The sequence below is a fragment of the Oryzias latipes genome, chromosome 7 (assembly GCF_053564925.1).
Source record: "Oryzias latipes strain Hd-rR chromosome 7, Olatipes_Hd-rR_3.1".
Lineage (NCBI taxonomy): Eukaryota > Metazoa > Chordata > Actinopteri > Beloniformes > Adrianichthyidae > Oryzias > Oryzias latipes.
Window position 1 is genome coordinate 35,970,624 of NC_136243.1, and position 25,690 is coordinate 35,996,313.

The following is a 25,690-nucleotide window of genomic DNA, read 5'->3' on the forward strand; positions in this document are numbered from 1 at the left end:
TATGACGATATAACTCATTGGCTCTGATCAGTCGGCGTTCAGGCCAAGGCTCAGTCTAACCCGGCTGGGGAAGGTGATGGACGGGAGACTGCTGTGGCAACACTCTTCCCTTTGGAGACGATCTTCTCCCAAACAGGACAGGCGCTCCCCCAGAGATGGCACCAGACCCCCCCAAGCTGATTTTTTACTGTCATTGCGGTGGGTTCTGTTCTGAGGATGTGATCGCTTTTTTTTTTTTGTTTGGCTCAATATTTGAAAACAAAATTAAGAACTGTTTTGTAACTAAATAACACCAGGGCTACAAAACCTCCAGAATCTCTGAAAAGAACTGAATTCTCACCTGTAGAACTCAGTGACCTGAACAGAGCAGAGCAGCAGGGGCTTCTGGGTAAGCTCCTGGTGTCCAGCGTTCAGCATCCTGCTGGCCTGGAATGGCCCGGATGCTGCGGGAAGTTCTCCCTGATGGCAGGACCTGAAGGGAATGCTCTCTGAGTGACAGGGATCTCCGTGAGAGAGCCGTGATCACAGCAGAAGGTTCCAGAAGCTTGATTTCTAGGAGAAATGAAAAACACATCAAACGTTTTGATTTTAGAGAATTCTTTCGGAAGCACGACTGACAACGACAGGCCTACATGTAACCTAAAAATCTGTAACAGCAAACGGGTTGTGGCGGCTGTGGTACAGAGGCTGACCGCTGACTGGAGGGTCCCAGGCTCGACCCCCGCCTCGCCTGCCAACGTGCCCCTAAACAAGACCCCCAAAGACCCCCAAAGGGCTCCTGTGTTGACAGGGTGGGGCCATGTGAGTGTGAAGTGCTGTGGGCATCAATAGAAAAGCTAAACGTTCCCATTGTTTCCCAGCATTCCTTGCTCTTTTCTGAATGAAAAGCTTTTTTCTTACAAACGTCTGAAGTTATTTCTCAGCACCTCAAACGTTGTCGTGGGAAAATTGTATCGTCTTTATACAAACACAAAGGAAACCGGAAACCCGACGTTTTGAATTATGACAATTATTATTAAGGCTGTTAATCAAACAACATTCGGATTTACTGAAGAAGAAACGAACAGTTTATGTTTTAGACAGCGTTTCACTACACGTCCCACAGTTCCTTTGGGGGCTTATCCACACAGTTCTGACTGCGCATGCGTGCGGAGATCGTTGTCATCGGTGGTTATGGAGACGAGACGGGAGACCGAGCTGCTCTCTTTACGCTCATTTCTCCGGTAAGGATTCCTGTGAGCGTGCGCGCGCGCGAGGTTCGCGGTTGGTCCAAACGGAGGACAGCAGCGGTTCCTGTCGGAGCGGTCGACCGTTCATATGGGGAGACCGTTACCGTCAGCTGTCAGTCTTACCGATCCGATAACCGGAGAGGCTACAGGTTCCGGTGCTTTTCAACGGACCTGAATTCACTTCCTGACCAAAGACTCTGCGATGTTTAGACATTATTTTAATTTATTTAGCTTTTGTTTCTGGGACAGAAAATGAATTTTTAAAATTAAAAGTCAGGAGAAAAAATGTAAGTAAAATATATTCTGTTATTGAGAAAGAAATGATGGAAAATGATACATACTAAAGAGGATAAAGTGAGTTTTTGATCTACAGTAAAAACGTGACATTTTCCTTTTTCACGTCAGGTGGATGGAATCATTTTTGAAGCCAGACTGTAAAAATGTTTGGTTTAAATTATCCTAAACATGGAAAAACATAAAATATCTTTAATGTTCTCCTATTAAAAGCAAGATAATCAAAAGCCGTAAACAGAAACCAAAAACTTAAAGTTGAGCCATACTTTTACCGTTACAGTGACTTTATCATTTAAGGTTCAATCTTTCAATTTTAGCCGACTAACAAAAACTGTTTTGATCTAAATTTATTCAAAGAAATCAGTCGGGAAACATGACGGTTAATTCTAAACATAAGAATTCCTCCTTAAATGAATCTGAAGTTCTTTGTTAACGAATAATAATAATATTTATCACACCTACAATTATTCTTTTCAAACATTAAATCTTATTTTCCTTTCTTAAAATACTTTTTAAATTTAAATATTGAAGACACATATAGTCTGACTCTGCAGTCATTGGTTTATATTCAATCCAAAATTGTAAAATAACATTTTCTGTTTCCTGATCAAGAATTAAACAAATAAAAAAATAAATAATATTAAAGTTTTTAAACGATAAAACACAAAATTCATTTCAGGTATTTTAAAAGGCGGTTTTCTGTCTCTTTTTTTCTGCAATTGGGAACTCTTATAGGATCTGGATTTTAGTTTTCAGACCAAAGAACTGGCTCCCTGACCCGTCCCGTCAGGTAACAGGAGGCGTGGACACGCCCACATCATATTCAACCTCGGCGTGGACACGCCCACATCATATTCAACTTCATACGAATTAATACAAATGTTTAGTCACTACAAGTTAAATGTGGGATTTTTGACTCCTATTTAGGCCTTTTTCTCTCTTACTTCTAAATGATCATGATTCTCAGAACCTCCTGATCCATAAGCTCAGTTGGATGTTTCATGACATTCTCTCAAATGTTATTTATTTAAAAAATGAGAGAAGAAAGAAAACAACTCACACAATATATTCTTTTTAAGAAAACCAAAGAAAATCCTGCAGTTTTCTGTGTCTCAGCAGCAGAGGGCCTCAAGGATTCTGGAGCCTTCATCATTAAGGTTTCAGTCTGTTCTTCATCATTCTGGTTTCAGTCTGTTCTTCATCATTCTGGTTCCACATTTCCATGAGGATTTCTTTAGGAATCATTCCAAAAATGTTCTTTTTCTCCAGGAGTTCCCATTAGAGGAATGCAGAGGAAGATAAAGTTCTCTGTGATCAGCTCTTCCAGTCATGAGGATCATTTCAGCGCCGAAGAGCTCATGGTCCACGCCCCCACAGTCAGGGGGTGGAGATCCAGCAGGTACTCGCTAACCTCTGACCTTTACCATAAAAGCTGTCCATTTGGGTCCAATTTGAGTTTGTTTTGCTGGAATCAAGTCAAAGTGTCTCCAATGTTCTGCAGGCTGTGCTCCTTTCCTCAGTACATCCTCCTCCAGCTGGAGGGGAGGAGCCGGGTCAGGAAACTGCAGCTGCTGGCCCACCAGTACCTGATCCCAACCAAGGTGGAGTTTCACGTTGGAGACGTCGGGCCTGAAGACGGTTCTTCAGAGCTGCAGCTGCGCAGGCTCGGGTGAGGCAGCAGGACAGCTTCTCTCCGGCACATTTGATTGATATTTGGTGATGGAGCCTGACAGACGCAGGTCCAAATCCCATTCGTTCCAAACTGTAACATCACTTCAACACACAGACCATACAATCACGAAATGGGCCCATTTTTTAAGCAAAGTACGCCAAGCGGCGTGACGCCTGCAGTTTCTCACCTCCTGCTGCACCGGAGCTTCAGAAAAGCAGGTCCACCATCACTTCCTGATGGTTTCCTGCTGCAGAGCAGAGTCTCATCAGCAAACACTGAAGTCATCTGCCGCCTTTCGATCAGGGAAGTCTGCAGAAAACCAAAGCTGTTTTTCTGCAGATGAGCTGCGTTATTTCTCTGCTGGACAAAAGTGAAAGAAAAAAAACATCTTCAGAGAACAAAAAGCTTATTTTGTATCAAACAAAACGTTTGATACAAAATCATTCTGGGAATCGGACTGAACGATGAATAAGAAGATAATTTGTTCATTAAATAATCCTAAATCCTGAAAGTCGTCTAAATGCATCCGTTCAAATGATTTATTCAAAATAACTTCTATTATGTGGAAACACTGAAACAAAGAGACTACATGCAGGAACCTGCAGCGCATGGTGCAGCTTAACCTTTGACCCCGCTAAGCTTCTCGGGGGTGGGTGGTGGGGTGTTACATAGAAATCCATCCAACCTGCTTGTTTCTTTATGGGGTGGAGGGGTTGCTGGAGCCTATCCCAGTTACTGTTGGGCAAATTTGGGAAAACACCCTGAACAGGTCGCATGGCCACACAATCACACGCATGCATGTACGCACATGTACACGCCTAGGCACCAGGAGAACATGCTCCACACAGAAAGAACCCAGAAGGGATTTGAACCTGGACCTTGTGGTAACCACTACACCACATTCCAGCTCCATGCCGTGTTTCTCAGTCATCCTGTCCCAGCATTCATCCCAGCCTCAACACGGTGCGACGTCTCAGTGACTCAGCATTTATCACAATGAGTCAGCAGAATGGATTTATTAAACTGCTTTACAGGAATTTCAATAATTAAGTCATAAAAACTCCCCAAACAAATGGATTTATAGGGTCTCTATTTAAACTACATGTACAGGAACTTTGACCTTTAGCTCTGAACCTTTCAGAAGCAGCAGAGCGGCTGACCTAACTGCTCTCCCCTCAGGTACGTCTCTCTGTCAGACAACGAGAAGACGGGGTTTCAGGCTCGAGAGCTGAAGTCGGTCCATGTGGATGCTGTCGGAACGTTCCTGAAAGTGAGCCTCTACAGGAACCACGTCAACCGCCTCAACCACTACAGTCAGGTGAGGCCTGTGAAGCTACGCCTGCCGTCTATCTGCAGGGTGATGCTGCGCTGCCATGGCAACGGCTTCCAGCTGCAGCCTCCTCTGCTACAGCCATCATCTGTGTGTAGCTTAACCATTCTACACCTGGTTTCTTGGTTTTTAAACATCTACAGGCTCATGGGAAGTCTGAAAATGAAAGCAAAACAGGAATATTAGAGGTTTGTGACACCAAATGGAAAGGACTAGAGTCACGCTGCTGCACATCCATTCTACCTGTTGTTGGGGGTCACGGGGTCACGGGAGTCTACCCAGCAGCTGTCAGGTGAGGTGTGGGTCACCAGTCCATCGCAGAGACACATTCCCACCTGAGGGATAATCCAGAACCATCACAAAACAATGACTTCATGGTGAAAGACATCAGTGAATGTGCAACACATTTCTTCTGAATCCTGTCTGTGTTTGGGCCTGAGGTTGAAGTGCTGCTGGAAATGCCTTCAAGCCTTTGCAAACATCAGTGGATATCAATGCATTCCTGTGCAACAGCTGCAATGCATGATGGGAAATGCAGGAAGAGCGCTTCAGTTTCTGCCTTCATTTCTCCTGACCAGCAGGTGGCGCCTTTGCCTCATTGCTGCAGCGTGTTAATGACTAAGGGGGCTGATGTGTGACCAGGTCATGGATGTGTGGGGGGGGCAGGTGTTTCATTTCTGAGTTTGGTCTTCACTCTTTCAGGTTTCTTTGGTGGCCATCAACATTTTGGGCGAGTCTGTGGGCGCCGTCGGCTGGATGGTGAGTGTGCTCCTCCCACACCGGAGCGGACTGATCTGCTAACCGGACTCTGCAGGGGGAACCCTGACAGTTTGGTAGAAGAAGAAGCGGCCTCTTTAGTTTTACCTTTGTGGTCTGAAAGGTGAGCTGTCTTTGACACGACGCTGAATGAACCCGAGGCGGGGGTTTCTGCCGCCGCCCACGGCTTTGTGACGGCTCCTCCGGGTGTTTGAGGACGAGCACGTGTCAGGCGTGACGGCAGGAGTTCCCTCTGTGGTCGGGGGGAGGGGGGGGGTGTTCAGAGTAATCAGATAGTCCCGCAGATGTCCTGCAGGACTGAGGGTCTTCAACACACATGCAGGGAAAAGTGCGACACGCGCTCGCACAGATTCCTGTGAACAGGACGTGCATTGTTTCTCCTTAATCCCACTCTGAGCTCCTCCATCCCAGCCTGGAGGGCGGGCCGGCTCTGGTTCTCCTGGGACTGCTCGGCCCACTACTCTCAGATCCATTCAGTAAAGTTCTGGATCCACTAAAGTCACGCCTTCAGGTCAGACTTTTTGTGGTTGCTCTTTTAGAACGGAACCAAACTGAACCGGAAGCTCCGGTGACTTTGATTTAGGAAGCCCTTAAAAAGTCTCTCAGTCATTCCGGGTTTTTCAGGCCTTTAGAGGAATCTGACAGCAAAACGACGTCAAATCAACAACATACCAGGTTGATCGTAACCCTGACCCAGAAGGTCAGTAGCACTTCCTCCAGGGCCGTCCAATCCTACCACCCTGCCTGGATTCACACACTCCCTCCCCTCCTCACTGATTATTACCTGCATCAGGTGTTTGCTCAGTCAGTCAGAAGTGGAAAAATACCAGCTAATTATCAATCAGGATGGAAGGGGGTGCTGGAATCAGGATGGGGGGTGGGGGGTTGACCTTCAGGACCAGGTTTGGGCCCAGTCTGCAAAAACCTTTAGGTTGGACTGCTGTTGGGGGAGGAATGCGAGGAGGAAGGCGTGATCTTCAGCAGAGGATGGAAGGATCAAGGACAGGGATGGAGATGTCTGGACAGCAGTCTGATGGAAAGATGGAAGGAGAAGTCTGCAGAACTGATGAACAAGGAGCAGGATGGAGAGCACAGAGTAAATGAGAGGAACTCAAAGGTCCAGAGCAACAGAAGTAGACCTTATTGGTGGAGCAGAAAAGCTGGGAACGGTCAGTGATTAATGATGACATTTATGAGCCGGTTCTACATTTGTTCCCATTTGTTCCCATGAATCAGTTTCCTGTCAAAGCCCCTTGATGATAAGAAAGAACAACCGCTCTCTTATCTGCTGTACTTTGATCTTCTCAGCATCAGAGTTTGACTCTATGTTTCTGTGGAAGCAGGAAGAGTTCTGGTGTTTAGGATGGTTAATCAAAGTGCTGATGTGCTCCGGTTCAAGTCCTTTTCAGCTCTGTGGGGGGGGTCTGAGTGGGGATATCTCAGCCGTGGGATGGAGTCATGAGTGGGTTAGAGGTGGGAGTCCATCATGCATTCACACACAGACATGAGCTGCTGCTGTGCTGGAAGCTGCAGCAAACAGGGTTTTCAAAAATGCAGGACTGTCTGCAGACATATGATCTGTACTTCTGTCCCCCCCCCCAGCAGAGCAGGGAGCCCCCGAATGACCGACCCCCCCTCCAGCAGGAAGCTGCTTGGGAGAAGACTCTGAAGGGGTGAGATTAGACCTCTACACTGACGGTTTCTGACTTTTGTGTCAGGATTAACACTCAGCAACACCTGAAGGACGACCAGTGAGTCTCCTCAGGTCCCAGAAATAATAATTCAGGTAAAAACTGTAACCTAGAGATCAGGGACTCTGAAGAGGGTAAACCCGAACTAAACCAAGAGTTTCATTAAAAAATAACAATCATTAAATGATTTAAAATATAAATAAATAAAAGTTTATGTTCAAGTGGACAGTTTAAACCAGGGTGGTTCATTATATGGTGTTTGACGTAATAAAACTTTCAAACAACCACAACTTTGGATCTTCCAGGAACAGGTTCTGAAGGTTTGTTTGGAGTTAATTTTAGGATTCCAGAATAAACGTTTCATATTCCCTAATGAGTTTCAATATATTGTCTGCAAGTGGACAGACTGAGATGACGTTTAGTGATTTATGATGAAACGTTAAATGTGTCACCACATAAACCAGCCAACCAACAGCCAGCCAGTCAGCCAACCAACCAGCCGACCAACCAACCAACCAACCAACCAACCAACCAACCAACCAACCAACCAACCAACCAACAACCAGCCAGTCAGCCAACCAACCGACCAACCAACCGACCGACCGACCGACCGACCGACCAACCAACCAACCAACCAGCAAACAGACCAGCCAACTAACATGCCAGCCAGCCAATTGTATAATTTTATAGCACCTAAAAGCCGTGGCAATTAAAGTGCTGAAGATAAAGTGTAAATGAGATAAAATCACTTAATGATAAAGAACAATAAAGATTAACAAGCCACCCCACTAGATCTGCTCGCTGGAGTTAAAATCCTGAGTAAAAAGATGAGTTTTTAAAAGTGACTTAAAGTCCACAGCACTACAGTGACCTGTCAGCAGGTCAGTCTTTCCAAAAACAAAAACTTCTGTTTTCATACAGACAGAGGAAGTTCAGCTTCAGCCAGGATTTTATGTTTGCTAAGCACTTCTGCAGATTGTCGACACTCAGCTCCACCAGATCAAACACTTGTGGTCCATCCTGTGGTTCCATCCAATGGTTCCCTCCAATGGTTCCATCCTATGGTTCCATCCTATGGTCCATCCAATAGTTCCCTCCAATGGTTCCATCCTATGGTCCATCCTATGGTTCCATCCTATGGTCCATCCTATGGTTCCATCCTATGGTCCATCCTGTGGTTCCATCCTATTGTTCCATCATATGGTTCCATCCTATGGTCCATCCAATAGTTCCCTCCAATGGTTCCATCCTATGGTTCCATCCTATGGTTCCATCCTATGGTCCATCCTATGGTTCCATCCTATGTTCCATCCTGTGGTTCCATCCTGTGGTTTCATCCTATGGTTCTATCCTATGGTCCTTCCAATAGTTCCCTCCAATGGTTCCATCCTATGGTCCATCCTATGGTTCCATCCTATGGTCCATCCAATGGTTCCCTCCAATGGTTCCATCCTATGGTTCCATCCTATTGTCCATCCTGTGGTTCCATCCTATGGTTCCATCCTATTGTCCATCCTGTGGTTCCATCCTATGGTTCCATCCTATGGTCCATCCAATAGTTCCCTCCAATGGTTCCATCCTATGGTTCCATCCTATGGTCCATCCAATGGTTCCCTCCAATGGTTCCATCCTATGGTTCCATCCTATTGTCCATCCTGTGGTTCCATCCTATGGTTCCATCCTATGGTTCCATCCTATGGTCCTTCCAATAGTTCCCTCCAATGGTTCCATCCTATGGTTCCATCCTATTGTCCATCCTGTGGTTCCATCCTATGGTTCCATCCTATGGTTCCATCCTATTGTCCATCCTGTGGTTCCATCCTATGGTTCCATCTTATGGTCCATCCAATAGTTCCCTCCAATGGTTCCATCCTATGGTTCCATCCTATGGTCCATCCAATGGTTCCCTCCAATGGTTCCATCCAATGGTTCCCTCCAATGGTTCCATCCTATGGTTCCCTCCAACGGTTCCATCCTATTGTCCATCCTGCGGTTCCATCCTATGATTCCATCCTTTTGTTCCATCCTATGGTTCCATCCTATGGTCCATCCTATGGTTCCATCCTATGGTCCATCCAATAGTTCCCTCCAATGGTTCCATCCTATGTTCCATCCTATGGTTCCATCCTATGGTCCATCCAATGGTTCCCTCCAATGGTTCCATCCTATGGTTCCATCCTATGGTTCCATCCTATGGTCCATCCTGTGGTTCCATCCTGTGGTTCCATCCTATGGTTCCATCCTATGGTCCATCCAATAGTTCCCTCCAATGGTTCCCTCTAATGGTTCCATCCTATGGTCCATCCAATGGTTCCATCCTATGGTCCATCCAATGGTTCCCTCCAATGGTTCCATCCTATGGTTCCATCCTATGGTTCCATCCTATGGTCCATCCTGTGGTTCCATCCTGTGGTTCCATCCTATGGTTCCATCCTATGGTCCATCCAATAGTTCCCTCCAATGGTTCCCTCTAATGGTTCCATCCTATGGTCCATCCAATGGTTCCATCCTATGGTCCATCCAATGGTTCCCTCCAATGGTTCCCTCCAATGGTTCCATCCTATGGTTCCATCCTATGGTTCCATCCTATGGTCCATCCTGTGGTTCCATCCTGTGGTTCCATCCTATGGTTCCATCCTATGGTCCATCCAATGGTTCCCTCCAATGGTTCCATCCTATGGTTCCATCCTATGGTTCCATCCTATGGTCCATCCTGTGGTTCCATCCTGTGGTTCCATCCTATGGTTCCATCCTATGGTCCATCCAATAGTTCCCTCCAATGGTTCCATCCTATGGTTATAGTCCATAGTCCATAGTCCTATAGTCCATGGTGTGGTTCCATCTTGTGTGTTAGAGCCATTTAAACACCCAACAACATTTTTACTGCATTCGCAAAAGAATAGGTCAACCTAGGGGTCCAGCAGTTCTAGCGGCTGGGATGTGAGACGCAGCCAGATGTGCAATGTTTTCATTAGTTTTGTGAAGCTACAGAGCGAGAGAGCGCACTAAATTTTGACCGTACTTTAAAGTTCTTATGTTTATATGTTTTTGTATATCCATTTTTGTAACAATCTTTTTGGGAAGCAAACATCTGAAAACGAAGAACTTGGACAGTGGAAGTTCATTTAAGAAGGACGCGTCAACTATAAACTCTGACTATAGCTTAAGTGTGCCTTTCAGAAAATAGACGGAGCCACACTTACATTGTGGTTCCATCCTGTGGTCATGGGGTGTCAAACCCCAGGCCTCGAGGGCCAACCTCCTGCTGGTTTTTCAGAAATCCTGCCTCATCTACTGTCGATTACCTGGATCAGGTGTGTTTAGCCAATAGAAAACATGCAGGACACCGGCCCTTGAGGTCTGGAGTTTGACACCTGTGCTGTAGTCCATCCTGTGGTTCCATCCTGTGGTTCCATCCTGTGGTTTCGTCCATGGTAGGGTGGTCAACCTCTGATTGCAATATCCAAAATACAACCCCAGATTTCTCCTGTTGGTTACAGGATTCTATCATATATGGCAGCAGAGCCGCCATCAGTGTGTGAATGTGGTATTGGTTGAGTGTGACTGGAAAGCACTTTGGTTCTTGATGTGAGATGGAAAAGTGTTATCCAACTATACGCCCTTTACTATTTTCAGTAGTGAGCTTTGAACTGTACAGGTTCTGTTTAAAACCTTTTTTCTCTCAATGTTCTCTTCACATCCAGTGCCTGTGAGGCCATGTCCCCCTTGGATGACTTGGCCTTCGACATGTACCAGGACCCTAAAGTTGCTCACATCATCCGAATCCTGGACCAGAAGAAGAAGGACATGGTCCAGCAGGAGAACTTTGAACAGGCCAAGACTCTTAAACAGGCCATCGCTGACCTGCAGAAGGTAGCTCCTCGGGGACCCAATGGTGGTTTAAAGTTCAGATCTTCCCTGAAGATTTCAGTGCAGAAGAACTGCGCAATCCTGATTGGACTTCACCTTTAAAAGAGGAAAAGTCCCAACTTCATTAATGTCTCAGGGCATCACTGCAATGAGTCGGAATTATGTCATCAGCTGTTCTTCATCTCTTGTCTACCTAAAAAAGATCAAAACAGTTTGAAATATCATGAAAATAGTTATACAATGAAAATCTGAATCTAAGACAATCAAATTGAAATACTTGGATAAATGGAACTGTTCCATTCCTGTGCTGCTGTTATTGTCAGGTTTTGAAACCAGGGATTAGGTTTGAAGTACTGCAGGTCATTGAATGTAGAGATGAAAGGCTGGGGGGCAATGTTGGTGGGTGGTAGATGTGGTGAACTGACAGCCTTCTGGGGGAAGTTGATGGCGTGGAGGAGAAGAATCCAGAAGATCGTGACGAGGATTGCTTTGGGATTAGGATTAGGAGGGTCGTCATTAAACTGAGCCTTGCGGCGCTGCATCCTGGTCCTGCAGACGTGTCACATGCACGACTCCTTTCACGTGGGCCTTTGGAAAAACTGGTCAGGATGCCCCCCCCACCCCATTTTTGTCAGAACATGGGTGAAGATCAGTTTAGCTCTACCAGTCATCAGATGTTCTGCATCTGTATGGGGAGGGGGGGTTCTCACAGTCTGCAGTCACTGTTTAACGAGTCGCCGTGAAAGGAACTTCTCTCTGATCGAGGACAAACTTTCAAATGTCAGAGACAAATCACGCTCCCCCTGTCCCCCCAGATCCTGCCTGCTGCTAGGCAGCTGACATAAAGACCCCCCCCCCCACACACACACACATTATTGTCTATCATCAGCATAGAAAAACTGATTAGCTGTGAAGTGCCAGACTTTTCTCCACTTTTTGAATCTGCGGCCCGTCTCTGTTTGATGTTTCTGGCGTTTGGCGAACAGCAGATGTGGTTGTTTTCCTCCAGGGGGGGTTTGTGGGGATTTTCTCCAGACTCTCGTTGTGTAATGTCACCGGTGTTTGTAACAGTAGCTGCTGAACTTGTTTAAATTCCTGTTGCAGACCTTTGTGGACTTTGTTGCCAAGCAGACCATGAATTCTTAACGAGTTCCAGCAGCTGCAGTTGCTGTCTGCTTGTCTCCTCGTCTCCTCTGTGAAAAAAACCTCCAACTGCTTTATTACAGGCAGATTTGGATCAAACCAATCATCCTTCTGCCTAAAAACTGTCATGGCACTTTGAGGATGAAGGCGGAAAGCATCACACCTTGTTGTAAGAAGTCTCACCAAGGCTGGAAGTTCTTTCCTTGTTATAAGTGGAAAAACCTTTTGGTATTCTATATTTTTCAACTTGCTTTGAAAAGAACACTTTTGTTCTCGTCCTTCAATCCCAGACTCTTCGTTTGGAATCATCAGATCTTTCTGGACTTGCAGCAAAGCCTCTCTGGTTCACAGGACGCCCCCTCCCTGTCCTGTCTCCTCCAGGTGGGGGAGCGGTTAGCTCGCTACGACGTAGAGAAGCGCCGTGCCATTGAGGAGGAGGAGTATGACTTGGCTAAGAAGAAGAAGGAACTGATGGAGGAGCTCAGGAGGAACATCTACCGGCAGCTGGAAGAGCACGACCTGCTGGACGTAGAAAAACCTCCTTCTCCTTCTGCTCGTCCCTCAGTTTATGGATGTGCGTCGTCCTAAAACATGTTTTCTCTGCTTTCAGATTGCCGTGGTGACCCCCCCACCCCCTCTTCTGGGGTCTCCAGGTTGTCACGGAGCCACCGAGCCTGATGTGTCTGCAGATGCTTTCAGGAATGAAGCAAGAGGCGATGAAAAGATGGAGCCGCCTGACGAACATCACAGACGAGAGGATAAACCTCCCCCCACAGCCAAACCCCCCAGGACTGATGTAAGAATCTGCCCCACCTAATCACCCTGTCGCACACCAGCGTTTGTTGTGATGAATGTGGAGCATCTTCTGCTGAATCACCTTTGGAGCTGCAGGGTTGTTAAAAATAACGGTTCCGATTGATCAGATTTATTCCTCCAATGTGTCCATCATTCATTCATACTCGGTGATGGGAGCCACTGATGTCCTCTAACAGACGGACAGAGGCGTGGCTGCCAGTTCCCGCCTACGGCCCTCTGACATCACAGGGACATTCATGCACATTCACACACCAGTGGAGGCAGGGGGGGGCACAATGATAGTTGACTGGGGGGATTGAACCTTTGATTATTGGCCGACCTGCTCAACCGCCTGGGCCACTGTCGCCCTTTTGCTCCCCACCTACAGATGTTTCCTGTTACCAGTTTGGGTTTCACTATTTAATTAAAAGTGTGCAACAGTTGGCCAACTTGAGCGGCTGCCAGGCAGGCCTCAGGCTAATGCATGAGCCTCCGCAGCAGACCGTGCTCGCCGCAGCAGACCGTGCTCGCCGCAGCAGACCGTGCTCGCCGCAGCAGACCGTGACCGCGCTCGCCGCAGCAGACCGCGCTCACCGCAGCAGACCGCGCTCGCCGCACCAGACCGCGCTCGCCGCACCAGACCGCGCTCGCCGCAGCAGACCGCGCTCGCCGCAGCAGACCGCGCTCGCCGCAGCAGACCGCGCTCGCCGCAGCAGACCGCGCTCGCCGCAGCAGACCGCGCTCGCCGCAGCAGACCGCGCTCGCCGCAGCAGACCGTGCTCGCCGCCAGAAATGGTGGTTACATGGAACGGGTCAAACAGCCACTGTCGTCCCCATGTTTAGTGTCAGATGGGATCAGTCTTTCCACTGGAGAGTTTTCTTTTTAAACTGAGGGAAATCCAGAACAGTTTTGTTGAATGCAGACCAAAAAAACCCGACTGCTGTTAAAAGAAAAGAAGAACGTGAAGCATTTAGGTCAGAGAAATCGGCGTCATTTCTTTGGCGCTGTGGCAGGTTCTCGGTGATGAAAGGCCATTGCTGACCCTTCAGAGGAAAGACTGGGCATCAGGGAGCCTCCAAAGCGCTGCACTTCAAGCTGAGAAGACTCCAGCCGGGCGAGGGACGAGTCTGGAGCCGCTGACTGAGGGGGCCCAGAGAGAAGCCGGCCCTGCTGTAGACGTCTATGGAGAAAGCCTGGTGAGAAGAGGATGTTTGGGTTTTTATCCTGATACACAGGTGACTTTTACCTGTTGACTGTATCTGAGAACTGGACTGAGTAACCCCTCCCCCTTAGCGTTCCAAACAGGAAGTACCTGCTGGCTCCATTCTCATTAATGTTATTGATCAGAGTGTCAAACTCCAGGCCTCCTTTTCTGCTGCTGATTACCTGATCAGGTGTGTTTAGCCAATAAGGAGCTTCAGCAGCAGGTAGGTTGGAAAGTGTGTAGGACGTTGACCATCACCGCAGTCACACACCAGTCGAGCCACATTGGAGGCGGGGGGGGGGGGGGGGGGGGGTGACGGCCAGGGACACAACAATAGCAAAGGGGACCTGGGGATCGAACCACCGACAGCTGAGCCACTGTCGCCGTCTGTCTGCTCCTATGATTTGTAGATAAACTGTCGTTTTTCATGAGTAAAATAATGAAATATGAAGAACATATAGAGAACGTAGCTTTGTCCCATAAATTGTTGTGTTTTTTACTTTAGACAAAAGCACACAAGTTCTTAGAGAGGAGACCCAGAAAAATCTGCTGACTTAACACTAACATCAATCCAGAGCACGGGTCATCCTGTTTGATCCGGGTCAGACAGAACCGGTCATGAAGCCCCCTGTCTCTGATTGGCTGTTTTATGGCACAAAAATCCGGCTGAGATCGATCAGAATCGAGGAAATCAAAGTGAGATTTGAGACTGAAAACATTTGTGTCGCAAACGTAAAAATGGGCTTTGAAAGCGAAGCCTCTCATTCCTGTAGAACCGGGTCTTTGGACCCGTCGGTGCTGTTCATCCATGTTGCAGGTATGTTGGGTTTCACAGCTGTCTGACCTGCAGGTGGCAGAAGCGTATTCTAGAAGCTGGTGTGGGCGGGAACACGCTCTGCTGGCTGTCCACGACAAGCTGCTGGAGGCGTCCTCCGCCGCCCCCAAGGAGGAGCTGAGTCACATGATCAGAGCGGCCGGCCCGCTGGCGAGGAGAGCCCTGCTGGATAAGGTCCCCCCGGTGAGCCCATCCTTCTTCGAGGTGCTTGACGCCAAAAACAAAATGCTGCAGTATTCAGAACGGCACAGTGGTGCAGCGGTCACAGTTCCAGTTGGAATCCTGTCTGTGTGGCGTTTGCATGTTCTCCTAGTTGGTGTGTAGCTGGGATAGGCTCCAGCAACCCCCTGACAGGGATTCAGAACATGAGTGGATAAAAATGATGACATATGAAACATAATCATCGTGTTTGAACCCCCCAGGTCTTCTACGCCTCCCTGAAGCTGCTGCGGCTAATCCTAGTCCAGATAATCCCATGTGTGGGTCTTGGACGGGCGGAGGCAGCCCACTGCCTGCAGCAGACGTTTCCCCACCTGCTCCGGAGGACCGGGGACCGCGCGGGCCGCCCCCGCGCCGCCGCTGTCGCCTTCATCCAGGTGAGGCTCCGCCTCTGTTTTTGCCCCGTGAACCAAAGTGAGAGGAAAACTCCCAGCTTCTGCACCTCAACGTCATCCTCCACCCGGATTCCTCATCCACTCCCTAAACTAGTCAAGGATGCTCTGAAACCTTTGACGATCAAGCAGCCGTCATAGATGGCGTTCATCTTTACCGCCTGGCGGAGGTCAGAGCAGCAGCTCAGCTGTCAATCAGAGGGAATGACTGCAGACACACACTGGAAGAATTAAAGGCTCATTTATGTCCCACAGTTGATCAGTTTTGCTTCCTAACCTTCCTGTTATGTTTGCATCTGGATTCACTCTGAGAAAAGCTTGAATGATTCCATTTAAATGTTTCAACTCAAACATTTCATACATCTTCAGAAAAAACAGACGTCATGAAGACGCTCTTGTCACAGAATCCATTCCTTCTTCATTTTTATGCAGTTTATTATTTGCAACTTAAAGAAATGCTGATGAAAGTGAAAATCTGCCCTTTCATACAGATTATTCATTTCTTTATTTCTTGGGTCCTAAAGTTCTAACGGAGTCCAGGTGTGGCTGATCCACCAATGAGGTGGTCTGGTTCCACAGACCTGCCTGTAACTCCAGACAGAAACCAGCACTTCTACTGTGATTGTTTCTACACGTCTCAGCATAAAGGATCCAAACAAAAGGAGCCTGATCTGACTGATGACGGCTGGAGCTCCAGGAAACAGAAACATTCATAATTATCTGGATGAGCTTCTCTGGTGGAACATCTGGATGGGTGGGAGTTCCTCCTTCGTGGTCATAGCTGCCACGCCGCCTCTTCAGCTCATCACTGAATTGGTCTTTGTAAAGTAAAACTCGTGCCCCTCAGCCTCGTATTCCCCTCAGTTATGCCCCCCCATCTGAAGCCGCCAGCCTTTCACAGTTTCTGTCGGGACTTGCGTCGTTTCCAGATGTTTGTGTTGAAGGATTTGTCAGTGCCTCACAGCAAATATTTGACTTAATTAGTAGGTGAGAAGCCTCCACACAAATGACACGTCCTGTGAAATGTCGAGGTGTTGATCCTTCATGTTCTTTATTTAGGAAATAGCTGTTTTGAAAGAAGTCCGAAGCCTTCAGATGATTCCTGCAGAACTGCTGAAGCCCTTCACATCCAACGTCCCCCCCCGGCTGGCCCAGAGTCGACTGGAGCTGCTGGAGAAGCTGCTGGCTGAGCTGGGGGCAGAGAGCTTCGCCCCAGAGGCCGTCGTCAGGGTAAAGCGTCCCTTCTCTGCTTTGGTTGGGCTCAAGCGTTAATGTCATAAACTCCACATACCAGCATCTCCCCGCTGGATCATCATCCGTGTCCCAGGCGGAGTCAAAACATGGACGACCGTTGAGTGTCAGAACTTCTGACTGTTTCTATTGTTGTGGCCGTTCAGGTGTGTTTTTGACAGAGAAACTGGGATGGGGTGGACACTGGGCTTTTACAGCAGACAGCCCCACTTCAATGCATGTCTTCAATTTGGTGGAACACATTTCCAGTGAAACAGACAATGGGACTAAACTTTTGATCATCTTCATAAATACAATGTGCAAATATGTTTGTTTGCAGATGACACCATTCTCTATAGTTCAGGAGAAAGAGACGATTTATTTATAAAGGCGGAAAAAGTGGTTTGATGCTAAAATCCATAGGATTGTTGAGCCGTTTGTGTGTGTTGTGTATTCGTTTGTTGTGTTTTGTGTATAACAACTCTTTCTGCAGTCAAACATTTTCCTCTTTCTGCTGCAGTTACCGTGGTAACCTGCTCAGGGGCAGAGTGAAGTGTTTAGTTAACTGTAATTAAAAGGAGAAGCGTTGGACAATAATAGTAGGCTTTCCTGGGCCTGTTGGGGGGGAGGGGGGGTCTCCTCAAAGGTCCTAACAGCGAAACTCTGAGCTCCTCGGGTTTCATGCAGTTTAACAGGCTGTGGGAGAAGAATGCTGAAACCGGTCCAGAGAACGGTTTCCTTCCTGACGGATCAGCGTCGTTCAGTTCATCATCAGCTGGTTGTTCTCTGGCAGTTCTGCAGGGTGGCGTTGGAGCACGGCGCCAAAGAGGTCCGCGAGCTGGCCGTGCGCATCATCTTGTCGCTGTACCAGCAGCACAGAGGACACGTTCTGGACCTCCTTCCTCCCCGTGATGCTGCCACGCCGAAGAACTTCCTCTACAAGACGCTCTTTGATGGCTTTTCCAGGATTGATGGAAGGCTGATGGAGGCTCAGGTGAGCGTCCTTCCAGCTTTTTCTGCCCCTAAGCTGCAGCCTCTGTCCTCAGCGATGGAGGGATGTGGTCCAGCGGCGCCTGCAGGGACGCTTCTGCTGCTCCGCCGCGGCGCACAGATCAGTCCGAAGACAAAGGTCTCGGTTTACCGCATCATCTTTTGGTTGATCCCTGACTCCACTCAGAAACTTTGACCCCCCAGCTAACACAGATACTTATACAGGCGGGGGCGGGGCTGACTCTGCTCAGGCAACCATGTCAGTGGGGTTGTGGTAGAGTGTCTGCCCTGTGACTGGAAGGTCGTGAGTTCAAATCCCAGTTCAAAAGTCATACCAAAGACACCAAAATGCCTCACTGTTTGAAGGGGTCAGATTGGGGGGGGGTTAAACCACCATAGGCCTCCCAGGCAGGGCTGTGTCTGCAGCTCACTGGGGAGGGGGTCAAAGGTGGCGAACAAATGTCACACACCTAGGTGAGTGACAGATTGCGGGACTCACCTCACCTTCCTCCTGGAAGAGCTGAGAGGGAGGGAATCTTTACTGAGAATGCCCCCCGCCCCCCACCCAACCCCAAAAAGAAGGAGGGACAGATCATAAGCTTGTGAAATGTGTCCATCCGCCGTCCAGCGACTGTCAGTAACTATGACATCATCGGCTCAAGCGGCGGTGGCGGCGGCTTCAGTCTGTCCCAAAGCCAAAGTGGTCTGAGGTCCTAAACGTCTGAGTCAAACTCTGGAGGACCGTGAGTCACATGAACCCCCCCTTTCCCCATAGGACCTGAAGCAGGGTGGTGTCCTGCCGGGTGAGGAGGCCCGCTCCCTTCAGGAGCAGCTGGCAGTCCTGAAAGAGATCACAGTAGGTGGAGTAGCCAGTCTGCGATGACATCACTCCTCGCAACAGCGGCTGGTTTGTTTGTATGGTTTCTCACGGGGTGGGGAGACTTTTCCCTCCATGTGATCACTGACACTTCCACTGGTTTCATTTTGTCTTTTGGTTTTCGTTTGTCCTTTTCTTTCTGCTTGTGGAGGAATGGGGGGGCGAAGGAGCTCCAGAAGATCCGCACAGACCGACCCAGGAGCCCCCGAAGGCCGCCAAAGCAGGTATGTCTGCGCAGACGCAGACACTTCTGCTCAGGTCCGGTTTGTTGCTTTGTGGTTGAAAGCAAAATCACTTTGAGCTTTTTCAGAACAGAAAACTGTAAAACACTAATAATGTCCTCACCGCCACTCCTGCAGCTGCAGCCGCCGCCGCCGCTCAAAGACGTAAACACACAAAAAAGAAACATTTTATCAGAACAGAAGAAATCTGCAGAAATGGACGGTCATGATGGTCGCTCTATTCACATTTCAAGGCTTGCATTATGTCTGGAGGAGGTTCTCTGACCTTCATAGTTTGTCTTTTCGCCCCGTCTCTGCCTCTAAAAAAGACGCATTCCTGATTCTCTGTTGCCTAGCAACACAGCTCAGAAACTCCATCACTGTCTCTGTGAGCCAGAGACCCGGCAGATGAAGTCTGTCTTCATTTCCGGAGGTTTCATCTCCAACTGAACCGTCTCTGTTTGGAGTCTCAGGTCTCACCAAAGGAGACGGGAAGAGGGGCGGGGCAAACGCTCAACAGCCCGCCGAGCATCTGGATCAGTAAGTTCTGGAAACGTCTCAGAGGAAACACGATTACAGAGTGCAGCGTTTCTATCCGAGGTCTTCAGATCTGGTCTTTGCTCCATCTTTCAGTTTGTGCATCTTCTGCGGCGAGAAGGACGAGTCTTTCACCGAGGACGGACTGGACCTGCATTACTGGAGACACTGTCCGATGCTGCACCGATGCCACGAGTGCGGACAGGTAGACGGCTCCGCCCACTTGACCTTGACAGAGCGGCGGTGGAGAATGCAGCTTTGCTCTGTGCTGCAGGTGGTGGAGATCTCTGGCCTCAGCCGCCACCTTTTGGACGAATGTGAGAGCCGGTCCAGGTTCAGGCGGTGCCCCCGCTGCTGCCAGGCTCTGCCCGCTGAGGATTTGAACCGACACCTTCAGGGTTCCTCCTGCCGCTGTGAGTCCTGCTCCTGGAGGGCGGGGCTTTCCCGTTTGCTTTCAGACGGGACCAGAGTTTGGAACGGAAGCGTCGTCTGCAGGCAGATCTATAGATTAGATACAGATCTAATTCCTCTCTGCCTCTTGATTATTTCAAATCTGACAGTGAAACATCCAAATCCAGCAGCGTTTCAGTAACTGACGGCTTCTCGGTTGTTCTCTTGGTTCTGGTGGTTTTCCTCTCAGCGGCTAAAACTTTCAATCATTAACAGCCAGATTTTCCGTCTGCTTCATCTCAGATGCTCCTCTTCCTCCCCAAACATTTAAGATGAAACACTTCCTGGTTTTGATGAATCATTTCTGGAGTTGTTGACCCTCCGGAAGCTTCTGCTGGATTTTCCACTGAGTTCAGCTAATTTCATGGTTTCCCGTAAACCTGGACCCGAGCCGCTCATCTCACCTTCCAGGCGCATCTTTAGGAACAAAAGGCCAAAGGCGTTTCCATAGAAACACGTTTAGTGTTTCTGCCAAACTCAGTTTGAAGCTTTTTTTTTAACTCTAAACGTAAATAATGCAAAGTTCCCGGCAGTTTCTCCGTCGGCCACATGCTGCATCAATAATGAATGACCGACTCGCCTTCAGGCAAACACACCTTTGCTTTTGGACTTTGCACAAATGTGTTACTGAAGGGGAAAATCTGACTGTGTTTCAGCGTCTGGAGAAGGAAGCTGCTGTCCTCTGTGCCGCTGCAACTTCCTGCCGGGAGAGGAGGTGAGAAACGGGCCGGGCTTGTACAGGTTCCGAGGGTCCGCTGAGAGCCGGAAGTCCTTATTCTAATTGTTCTGTGGGAGGTTTCAAACCCTCCCCCTGCTGCATGTCTCCTCTAAGCTGCAGCAGCTGATGGCAGCTTTCAGCAGCAGAACCCTCACTGTTGTTCTCTTTGTTCATTCCATCAACCTTTCAGGAGAATCCTCTCATGTTTGCTTTTAATGTCAAACCACATTCGTGCGGTTCTGCTGGTGTCAGTCCGGATCAGCGGATCTTTATTTAGAGGAAGTTTAGTGACAGGAAGTGGTTCTTGTTCAGAATCTCCTCACTTCCTGTCAGAGTTTCATCATTGAGCGAACAGAATGGATGAAGCTGAATTTACGTCACCGTGGAAACTAAAGTGTCTTCGCTGAAGGTGATCAGGTTTCATTTTTCTAAGGCCTTGCCTTGCCCCCCCCCCCCGGGTTTCGGTGGAGGGGTCAGACCTGCAGGTTTCTCCACGCACACGGAGGCGGAGCAGCAGGGTCTGCTTTCAATTCTTTGTCTTCCTGCTTCTGTCTTTGGATGTAATGAAGCAAACATCTTGTTCTTTGAGGAGCTCCTCCTCTTTGGAGAAGGAGGAGGGGAGAGCCTGTCCGTCAAAGCAGGAGGCCTGGAGAGTGAAGCCTGATGTTGGAGCAGGAGGACAGAACCAAACCTTCATGTGTGAAGCAGTTCAGGGTTCCTCATCAAGACCAGAAGATCCTGTAGCTCACAGTCCAACGTTAGCTCTGCATGGAGGAACAAGTTAAAGAGTTTTACTACTCTGAGGTCAAAAAGGAGGAAAGCCTGAGGCTGTGATGCAGAAGAACCTCCATGTTTGATAGGATGGAGGCTGAGACGTCTGGAAATGGAAAAGCTGCTGCAGCTACTGAAATGCTGCAGCTGCTGAAATGCTGCTGCTGAAATACAGCAGCTGCTAAAATGTTGCTGCAGCAACTGAAATGCTGCTGCTGAAATGCTGCTGCGTGTCAGCTGACGTCTCTTCCTGCGCTGCAGCTCCTCGCCGTTCCTCAGCTCTCATGCTCAGAAACCGTTTGCAGAATTGACTCCGTCAAAGGCTGCAGTGTTCCATCAGGACGCGTCGGGGCTCTGACCGTCACCCGGGGCTGATGGGAAAACTGCTGCTGCAGGAGCCGACTCACTGAGGCGCTTTGTCCCCCGCCACAGGCCTGGAGGGCTCACCTGATGGGCAGGAAGGGCTGCAAACAAAACGCACGCAGGACTGCGGTCTTCCAGAAAACCCAGCCAGCACAAGGTAAAGCATTCATGCCCCCCTGCCCCGACAGTGAGGGGGAGTCATGAAGAAGCGCTTGTTGCTAGAGTTTCTCCTTTGAGCTCCTGCTGTTTCACAGATGCGTCTGTAACTCAGAAGGCGGCATGCATCACCGTGCTGACACAGCGCCGTCATGCCAGCAGCTGCCGCCTGCACAACGCTAAAGTATGCAAAAGCTGCCAGTGTGGAAAACCCAGATTCTCAAGGTTTTAGTGATGAAAACAGGTCCTTCTGCAGGAAAAACAACTTTGACAGAAACTTCCATCAATTTCTGTAAAAACTTTGATGACAAATGTCATCAGGAGAGGCTGCATCTGTTCTTACACCACAGCAGAAGCTGCTGGAGCCGCTGGCATGGCGGCGCCGGTCCAGAAGGACGTTTCTGTTGATGCTGAGCTTCATGAGTCAGATGCAGCTCCTGACCTTCACGTCTGCTCTCACATCACAGCTGATGCTTCGCTCAGCCCCCTCTGACCCTTCCGCTCCCCGTCTGTGTGCAGGGAGGGCCGACAAACCGGGGCCCCCGTGTCCAGCGAGGGCCAGAACCGGGCCTGTGGGCAGATGCAGTCGGACCTCCTTCAAACGCTGAGGAACCACGCCGGTTCCACGGTTCCCCGTCACAGAACGGGACTGGAGTGAACCAGGAGTCCGGTGGGAAATGTGACCCAAAGGCGGAGCCACCACCCTGTTCCTGAGACGCCGTGTGTCTGTGTTCATCAGAAACGGAGACAAACCCTTCCAGATGTTCAGCAGAAGAGAGGGCAGCTTTTCCAGCTGGGAGGGCAGTTAGGGGCAACATGAGATCCTGACTTGAAATCTGAGGTTGCTGCTTGGTAACGGGAAACTGCATCTCCTGAGTATCCATGTTCCTGCAGACACCTCTGCAGACAGGTTCCTGCAGGCACGTCTGCAGATGGGTTCATGCAGTGCAGACACGTCTGCAGACGGGTTCCTGCAGACAGAACCATCTGCTTTTCAGGATCATTCGATTTTTCTGCCTCATCTAAAATGATCAAAAGGAGAAAGGATTCAGTAAAAAGGCTCCCTTGCTCCTCTCTGGTGTGATCAATGATTGTATGTAATCAATCACCCACACCTGTGATACACTGAGGCTGAAGCAGGAAAGAACGATGGAACACGGTTTTAGAAATTCTCTTCAGGAGTGAAATCAGAGAAGATCCGAAACGTTTCAGACGCAGAAAGATGCTGCTGAGAGACGGAACCTTGTGTTTTTATTTCTCTGACCATCTGCTGATGGACATCTTCCACCAGAACCCTCTACAACAGATCAGCCAATCCTGAAGAAGATTCCTCTGACGGTCTCCTTCATCTCCACCTGAAGCTCGGAGTTTCTTTCTGATGGGGTCTAAACTGCATCAGCTCCTCCAGCAGAAATGAAACGGACCTGACAGTGTCTGAAGTGCAGTCAGTCTTTCCTGAAACCACAGATTTGCCAGAACGTTGTTGTGTTTTTCTAGCACTTGTATTTCTATGTATGAATTAAAGCAGCTCTGCTCTGTCTGTGTTTTAGTTTGGTGGATGTGAACTGATGTTAAAGTTCAAAATGGTTTTAGTTTGAGTCTGTCTGTGTTTTCTACAGGTTTTACATCACATGAACATCCGGTGCAGCTGTTTGGTTTTGACAGAATAAAAATCGTTCTAATCTTCTCTTCAGTCATTCATACATGAGATGAAAGCCGTGGATGTTTTCAGTCTGGACGGCTTTCTCTGGATGTGATGGTGGCACACAGACGTGGAAGTCTGGAGTCGTGGCGTATTGTCACATCATGAAGCTGTAGTTGTAGCTGTAGCTGCAGCAGCTTCACTGTCAATAGTAAAACCCAGCAGGAAACTCAAACAGGAAGTTCAGATCAAATCAGCCTGTAGATCAAACCTGAAAACGATGCAGGAAACTGATTAAACATGATTTAAGATGAGTTCTTGTGGGGGAGGCAGGTCCTCAGACGGCGGCTCTCTGTGCACAGGCCAGCTGCTGGTGGTGCACGCTGCCCCACATGTCCAGCAGCTCCTGTGGACTCAGCCTGTGCACCACGATCAGGTGTCTGTAGAAGCAGGGCTCCCTGTTCATGCGGCTGGTTTTGTGTCGGCTGATGCCGAAGGTCCTGAAGCCGGGGTGCATCTCCGGGGTCACGTCCAGCCTCTGCAGGCACATCCCCAGAAACACGTCATCGATGGGGTACAACTCCAGCTTCTCTGAGACCACGAGGAGCCTCCGGGCGAGCCGGGAGGACATGAGGAACCCCCCGCCTCCCACGTAGGGGGGGTAGGGCTGGTCATACAGCTCTTTGGGAATGTAGTACTTGCTCTGCCGGTTCCGGATGGGGATGGCCTTGGAGATGGTGTCCCCCACAAACAGCTGGGCCTCTTTGTGCTCCTCCACTCGGAAGCGGATGAGCTGCAGCAGGTTGGGCGTGTTCACAAACACGTCGTCGTCTCCTTTGAACACGAACTGCACGGTGGGGCAGAAGATGTCGAACCATTTCAGGAAGTTCACCTCCTTCAGAGTCAGGTTGAAGAAGGTGTCCATGAAGTCCCACTGCAGGATGTCCTTGTAGATTCGGTCCTCGTACTCCAGCAGCTTCTGGAGGTTCTTGGTGTCTTTGCCGGTGGTGGGGGTCCCCAGGAGAAACAGGGTCCGGATTTTCCTCCCGTCCCTGGTCTGCTCCCTGCCCCAGGTTCTGCGCACAGCCTCCCGCCGGTCGTGCTGCTCGATGACGGATTTGATGACCATGAGGAGGTGCACCTCCCCGTCCGCACACTTCTCCGGGTGGTTGATGATCATGGGAAAGTACCTGCAGTGTCTGTGCAGAACAAACTGGTGGAACCTCTGGTCCAGGCTCGCGAACCACTCCTTCTTCCTCACTGACGCGTCTTCGCTGCAGTTCAGAACCTGCGCGTCCCAGAAAGCCGGGGTCCGGTTCGACGCCCGCTCTGGATCCTCTGAGGAGTCGGAGACCCACCAACCAGACCTCACGGGTCCCTTCTTGAAGGAGGCGCACTCCGGGCCGCACAGAGCCGCGTGTCTCTCTGCCAGCCTGTGGAGCATCAGAAACGACGCGCACACCAGGAGCAGACTCAGCAGGGGCTTCAGCAGCCCGCCCCGCCTTCTCCGCCCGAAGAAATCCATCATCAGACGTCCGAGGAGGCTCAGAAGCTGCGCGTGCTGCCCTCAGGAGCGCGCATCAGCGCCGTGTCTGCTGCGGACCCTCCGCGTCCCGGAGCAGCAGGAACTCAGGGCGCGCCGCTCATCAGCGTCCTCCTCGAACCTCCTCCTCTCAGCGTCTGCGGAGACCCTCAGCGCGCCTCTCCACGTGTCTCCTCCCACTGATGAGACACGCTGACCTGGGGCCAGAAGTTCCTCTATTCCTCCGCCTGCGCGCGCGCGCGTCCGCCCATCGGTTTGTGGGATTTTCTGCCTCCCAAAGATTTCAGGTTTCCACAAACAACCGGATCTGATCAAGAAAGCTGTTCAAAAATGGGAAGACAAAAATCCCGCGTGGACCTGAACCTGACTCTGATGGAAGGTTTTCTGTCGGATGAAAGTTTTGGAAAACAGATTTTGTTTCTTTCTTCTGTTCATTTTCTTCTTTGTATTATTTTTTCAGTGGATTTTTTATTACTTTCTCTTATTAAACACCTGCGAGTTAAGGTGGAAGAGAGTCAAGAGAAAGTTTCACGCGCACCGACGCGCGTCTCCGAGCTCCGTTCTTTTCTGTCGTGCACAGCGGAACCCTGGTGAAAAATATGAATGATTTTCTGAATTTCTTTGTAGACTTTATTTCTAGGCGCGTCTTTAAACTCTTGAAACTCTTCCTCACAGCAGAAAAGTCTCGATTCTGCAGTGAAGCAGAAATGATGGACGTTTTTACTCTGGAAAGTTCTGCT

At 49.3% G+C, this 25,690-nt stretch overlaps 2 protein-coding genes and 1 long non-coding RNA gene across 35 annotated transcripts; 1 reads left to right on the forward strand and 2 right to left on the reverse strand.

The window, feature by feature from the left end:
- Positions 1-924: 924 nt before the first annotated feature.
- On the forward strand, positions 925-23,452 carry cep104 (centrosomal protein 104). 33 transcript variants are annotated; one of them, XM_078949724.1, is made up of 22 exons: positions 925-1,223; positions 2,793-2,922; positions 3,025-3,192; positions 4,375-4,513; positions 5,228-5,284; positions 6,908-6,975; positions 10,698-10,866; positions 12,388-12,534; positions 12,617-12,802; positions 13,816-13,998; positions 14,857-15,024; positions 15,264-15,437; positions 16,512-16,682; positions 17,476-17,676; positions 18,448-18,528; positions 18,701-18,773; positions 19,244-19,310; positions 19,404-19,512; positions 19,582-19,720; positions 20,414-20,472; positions 21,679-21,766; positions 22,285-23,452. In XM_078949724.1, exons 2-22 carry the CDS (start codon positions 2,810-2,812, stop codon positions 22,371-22,373), a joined length of 2,649 nt encoding a protein of 882 aa, XP_078805850.1. In that variant the 5' UTR covers positions 925-1,223; positions 2,793-2,809; the 3' UTR covers positions 22,374-23,452. The 33 variants fall into 33 exon arrangements, 29 of the variants coding, with proteins under 29 accessions (XP_078805850.1, XP_078805838.1, XP_078805848.1 ...); XM_078949712.1 differs by lacking the exon at positions 6,908-6,975 and adding an exon at positions 4,669-4,817 and having other exon boundaries at positions 926-1,223; XM_078949722.1 differs by having other exon boundaries at positions 926-1,223; positions 6,905-6,975.
- Positions 4,549-6,101, reverse strand: LOC144993857 (uncharacterized). Its single transcript, XR_013657137.1, has 3 exons — positions 5,975-6,101; positions 4,769-4,860; positions 4,549-4,681 (listed from the first exon to the last, which is right to left on the reverse strand). It is a non-coding gene; the product is annotated as an uncharacterized LOC144993857 (long non-coding RNA).
- On the reverse strand, positions 22,995-25,108 carry b3gnt7l (UDP-GlcNAc:betaGal beta-1,3-N-acetylglucosaminyltransferase 7, like). Its single transcript, XM_011492663.4, has one exon. It carries the CDS (start codon positions 24,933-24,935, stop codon positions 23,745-23,747), a length of 1,191 nt encoding a protein of 396 aa, XP_011490965.1. The 5' UTR covers positions 24,936-25,108; the 3' UTR covers positions 22,995-23,744.
- Positions 25,109-25,690: the final 582 nt, after the last annotated feature.